Here is a 4,962-nt window from a genome sequence, read left to right on the forward strand (position 1 = left end):
TACTTATATATATAAACAACATTTATACATTTTGTAATATGTATATATATATAGTATATAATAAATCTACATATACATACATGGCATATATATAAATATCTATATATATATATATAGTATAATATCATATATATAGATTATATATATATATATTACTACTTATTAGTGATATTTGAAGTGTATGTAATTTAGATTTTGTTTCCATGGATTTCAGTTATTCAAGACTGACGATGGTTTCGCTATGTTTAAATAAAACTTCAAATTATACATACATTATAAAAAATAAGATCTTTCTTCATGTATGAGAAAACTCTAATCAGATGAATATAGTTCCTGAATATATTCCATATCTCCCTTTTCTCTAAAACACATTCGTATTAGGGCTTATGGGCGGGGGGAGCTGGCTTGTAGGTGGGCACATTGTACTCGGCATACTGACGCCTCGCCCGTAGGTGACCTGAGCTTACCATAAACGTCGGCCGTGTCCACGTAGTTGACGATCTGCTTGCGGCCGTCGGGGAGGTCGACGGTGTAGGCTTGGCCCTCGATCTTGTAGCCGTCGCGGGACTCTGAGGCGGCGAAGTTGGCGCCGGAGTAACCGTCGGCGACACCGTAGTTGTAGTTGTACTTGGGAGTTACCTGAGAAGGTGAGATATGAGTGAGAATTATTTCTCAGGTATCACCATGGTATTTTGCTATTCATAGATCATTACATCAATATTGACACAAAAACAAGCAAAGTAATGAATAAAACAATAAAGATACATGTTTGAATGTTTATGATTTTATAAAACGTTCTGATTTACGGAAAATACTCACGTCAGCGTATTCTTGTTCGTACTCGTTCGGGGGCGTGGTAGGGGGTTCGGGGTCGTGGTAAGAAGGTTTGGGGGCGGGTAGACTGGGTTTCGGGGCGGGTAGAAGGTTTGGGAGCGTTGTAGGCGGGTTTCGGGTGCGTGGTAGGCGGGGGTTGGAGGGGCATAGACTGGGGCCTTGTCGCACAGAGCGACGACAACCACGCAGGCGAGGACGACGACCTGGAGGGACAGAGTTGATTGCTATTTTAACGATGATAACAAAAAATAAAGAAAGAAAAGATCCACCGAGACGAGGGGGGATTTTGGTGTCTAATAGGTGTCGATTCAGGAAAACTAATAGTGGCATCATATATTTGCTGCTTCAGACAGCACATGCTGAGAAAACACGTTAAAACAGTTATCCACACACACACTCACACATGTTGTAATATACACATACATATACATATATATATATATACACAGACATATACATATATATATATTATATATATATATATATATATATATATATAGCTATACATTATATATATATATAGATATATATATATAATATATATATATATATATAGTATATATATATATAAACTTTCACAATACACTGCTGATAACCAAATACTTCGCAGATTCCTTCAGAAAACTCAAAGTATCCTTCCGTATTGAGGAGGACTTCGTACCTTGAGAGGAATGACTGGCTGAGGGTATAGTGGTGTGGTTGGACGATTCACCCTTAATATTGCGATGGCCGCTGGTGTGTGTGTGTGTGTGTGTGTGTGTACGTCGTGTGTGTGTGTGCGCGGCGGGCGCGTGTGTGTATGTGTGCGTGTATTCGAGTCCGCTGTAGGCATTTCCTATAGCCTGAGGTGGGTATTTTGAGGCATATTAGTAAATCGAAAGCATGGGACAGAGAAAAAATTTGCTTTGTAAGATTTTTATGCTATTATTCCGGCATAATGTGTTTTCTATTGTTTATGAATAATTAAAATAAAAACATAGCACAAAAAAACAACACACATACATTGCAAAAACACACCTAGAGTATAAAACACACCCACACACGGGTTTACACACCCACCACACACACACAAACATATATGATTTTTTTTAAAATATATAGATATATATATATATATATATATATAGGATATATATATATATATACTACATAATATAACATGCACGTGTGTATATATACATATACATACATATATATAATATTTATACATACATAGATATATAAGATATTATATATATATATATAACCATATATATATATATATAGATAGAGATCTATATATATATATAATACCACCTACCATATGCATACAAAAATGAATACATGACCAAACACACACACACTCATACAGCTTACATGTATTTATATATATATATATTTATATATAATATATATAAGATATATATATATATATATAATCTATATATATATATATATGCATATATATAAATAGATATATGTAAATATATACCATACAAATGTTTTATATATTTACATGACACACAGTGTAGTTATATGTATATATATATATACATTTATATACATATATACATACACGTGTGTGCATGTAAAATGTATATATATATAGACACACACCACACACAACAACACGTGGTGTGTGTGTGTGTGTGTGTGAATGTATATACATATATATGTATATATATATATTTACATATATATACACACACACACAACACACACACACACATATATATCTATATCTATATCTATATCTATTATATATATTTATAATATATATATAATATATATATATTATATTATATATATATATATACATATATAACATATATGTGCGTATATATATACTCTGTATACATGTATATATATACGGTATTGGGAGAGATTTGTACGTGCGTGTATATATATATATATTATATATATAACTATAATATATATATATATATATATATATCGATATATATATATATATATATTATTCAGTGTATATATATATATATATATATATTATATATATAATATATATTATATATATATATAATATGTGTGTGGTGGTGTGGTGTGTGTGTGTGTGTGTGTGTGTGTGTGTTTGTGTGGGGTTATTGTGTTATGTGTGTGTGTATACGACACTCACACACACTATATATCTACTCTGTGTATATGCACACACACACACACACACATCTGCACATACATATAAATAGATAAACACACATGACTCTATTAGTCTGTAGACACATTAATTTATATGCCCTTATACACACACTATTTGTATAAGCTTGTTCATAAATATAATTCTATTCCTACTGCTCAGTAGGTTGTGTCCACTACCAACTCAACTTATTATGATAAAAAACATGTATATTGTACAGATTCATTTATTGAGAAAGGACCTATCTTACAGAGGGTTATTTGTAGATAATGAATGATAGTGAGTGAAAATACCAAAAAAAAAAAAATAATAATAAAATAAAAAGATAATAATAAAAAAAAAAAAAAAATACTAATACACAAATCTAATATATAAATCAAATATTTAGAGCACTGTCATGATTCATGTGCCTCCTTCATTATCACCCCTCATGTAGTATGTCTATGAATATTCATTACATATAGGCTTATGTATTTTTACTTATGTATACCTACCTACCTAATAAATACTTTGATGACTTATAAATATATATATATAATATACTATATATATATATTATATATTATACACACATAATATGTATATATGACACAATTCACACATATATATGTATGTATGTGTGTAAGTGTGTGTAAGTGTGTGTAAGTGTGTGTTCGTATGTACTTATTTGTGCGCTTGTTTACACCTATATCAGTATATCTATTGTCTATAAGTGACTATTTCTGTGTATGCATATTGTATGTACTGTTGTTCCTATTATTATTCTTCGTAAGCAGAAGTCAAGAAAGACGAAAAAACCACAAATTAACAAAGGGACAACATAAACCACAATCACTGACATGTGATGAAATGATTCAAATTTGAAAATCAAATTTGGTCATTAAAATAACCGAGTAAGAATTATTCAGTGGCACCGCGAACGGAAAGCCACGGACCGAAGCTCGAAACAGTGAATGATGCTTCGAAAAACCTTCCTATCGATAAACAACAAGAGTCGGAAGCATCTCATTAATTTAAGAATTAAATCGTATCATTAATTAGGCATCTCAATAATTAAAATGAATTTTCTTTTTGTTATGAATCCCATTGCGGAATTAGTCAGAACTTATTTGGTGGGTATCAATGAGTTTATCATTTATCTATTTGAGTGTTCGAGACGGTGGTCGAGACAGATTTCAAGACATGGTAATTATTCATATATATGATGGTTATATTTATGTTTATATGTGTGTGTTAAAGATTATACATATGTATTGAGAGTTCTGACTGTGAGTGTACGGTTTGATTTTCCTTTTCTAGTGTTCAAAAACGCTGGCTTCAGATAAGTGTTTGTATAGAGGACGATATTACTGATACAAGTTATTCTCAGTGAGTAAAGTTTCATATTGTTTTAGGAGGATTACTAAGGTGAAGCTTGTTAAAAAAAGAAGGGTGGCTTTACTATAAAGTGAAAATACATGAAAAAAAGATTAACAGTTTCTATGCACAATGATGATGATAAAACAATAGGGTATAATTCTTTGAAAATCAATATCTTCTATTACTAAAAGGTATGCTCAGGGGGACTGATCCTTTCCTAATTCATAGCATTCATATGATTTTTTTCTGAGCTGTGTGTATCTGATTCACTAATTAATCAATACATATAAGGTGAATACGTATAGTTATATTTTAGTTTTGGATTCAATTATGTCACCATGATGTTTTAGAGAATTTGATGTCCGAAGTAAAATATTAGATATATATAAACAAGATCTTTATTTCACATATGAGAAAAATATAATAATTCTTGAATATCATGTGTCTGATATATATCCTTATTACTAAGGCAATGATGGGGTAGGAAGCAGGCTTGTAGGTGGGCTATGTACTCGGGATATGAGCCTCGCCCTCGTAGGTGACTGAGCTGACATAAACCGTTCGCCGTTGTCCACGTAGTTGACGATCTGCTTGGCGGCGTCGGGGAGGTCGACGGTGTAGGTTGCCCTCGGTGTTGT

General features: G+C 31.8%; 2 protein-coding genes across 2 annotated transcripts in view; both read right to left on the minus strand.

Annotated features, from left to right (window-relative positions):
* Window positions 1-384: 384 nt before the first annotated feature.
* Window positions 385-1,239, minus strand: LOC119599148. Its single transcript, XM_037948902.1, has 3 exons — window positions 1,236-1,239; window positions 820-1,037; window positions 385-639 (listed from the first exon to the last, which is right to left on the minus strand). The coding sequence occupies exons 1-3, from the start codon at window positions 1,237-1,239 to the stop codon at window positions 385-387; spliced, it is 477 nt and encodes a 158-aa protein (XP_037804830.1).
* Window positions 1,240-4,788: 3,549 nt separating this feature from the next.
* LOC119599149 (extensin-like) overlaps window positions 4,789-4,962 on the minus strand; it is an 11,093-nt gene continuing 10,919 nt past the window's right edge. Inside the window, exon 7 of the mRNA XM_037948904.1 lies at window positions 4,789-4,962. This exon is cut by the window's right edge and continues 88 nt beyond it. Within this exon, the coding sequence (XP_037804832.1) occupies window positions 4,789-4,962 (174 nt within the window).

This window comes from Penaeus monodon, chromosome 42 (assembly GCF_015228065.2).
Source record: "Penaeus monodon isolate SGIC_2016 chromosome 42, NSTDA_Pmon_1, whole genome shotgun sequence".
Lineage (NCBI taxonomy): Eukaryota > Metazoa > Arthropoda > Malacostraca > Decapoda > Penaeidae > Penaeus > Penaeus monodon.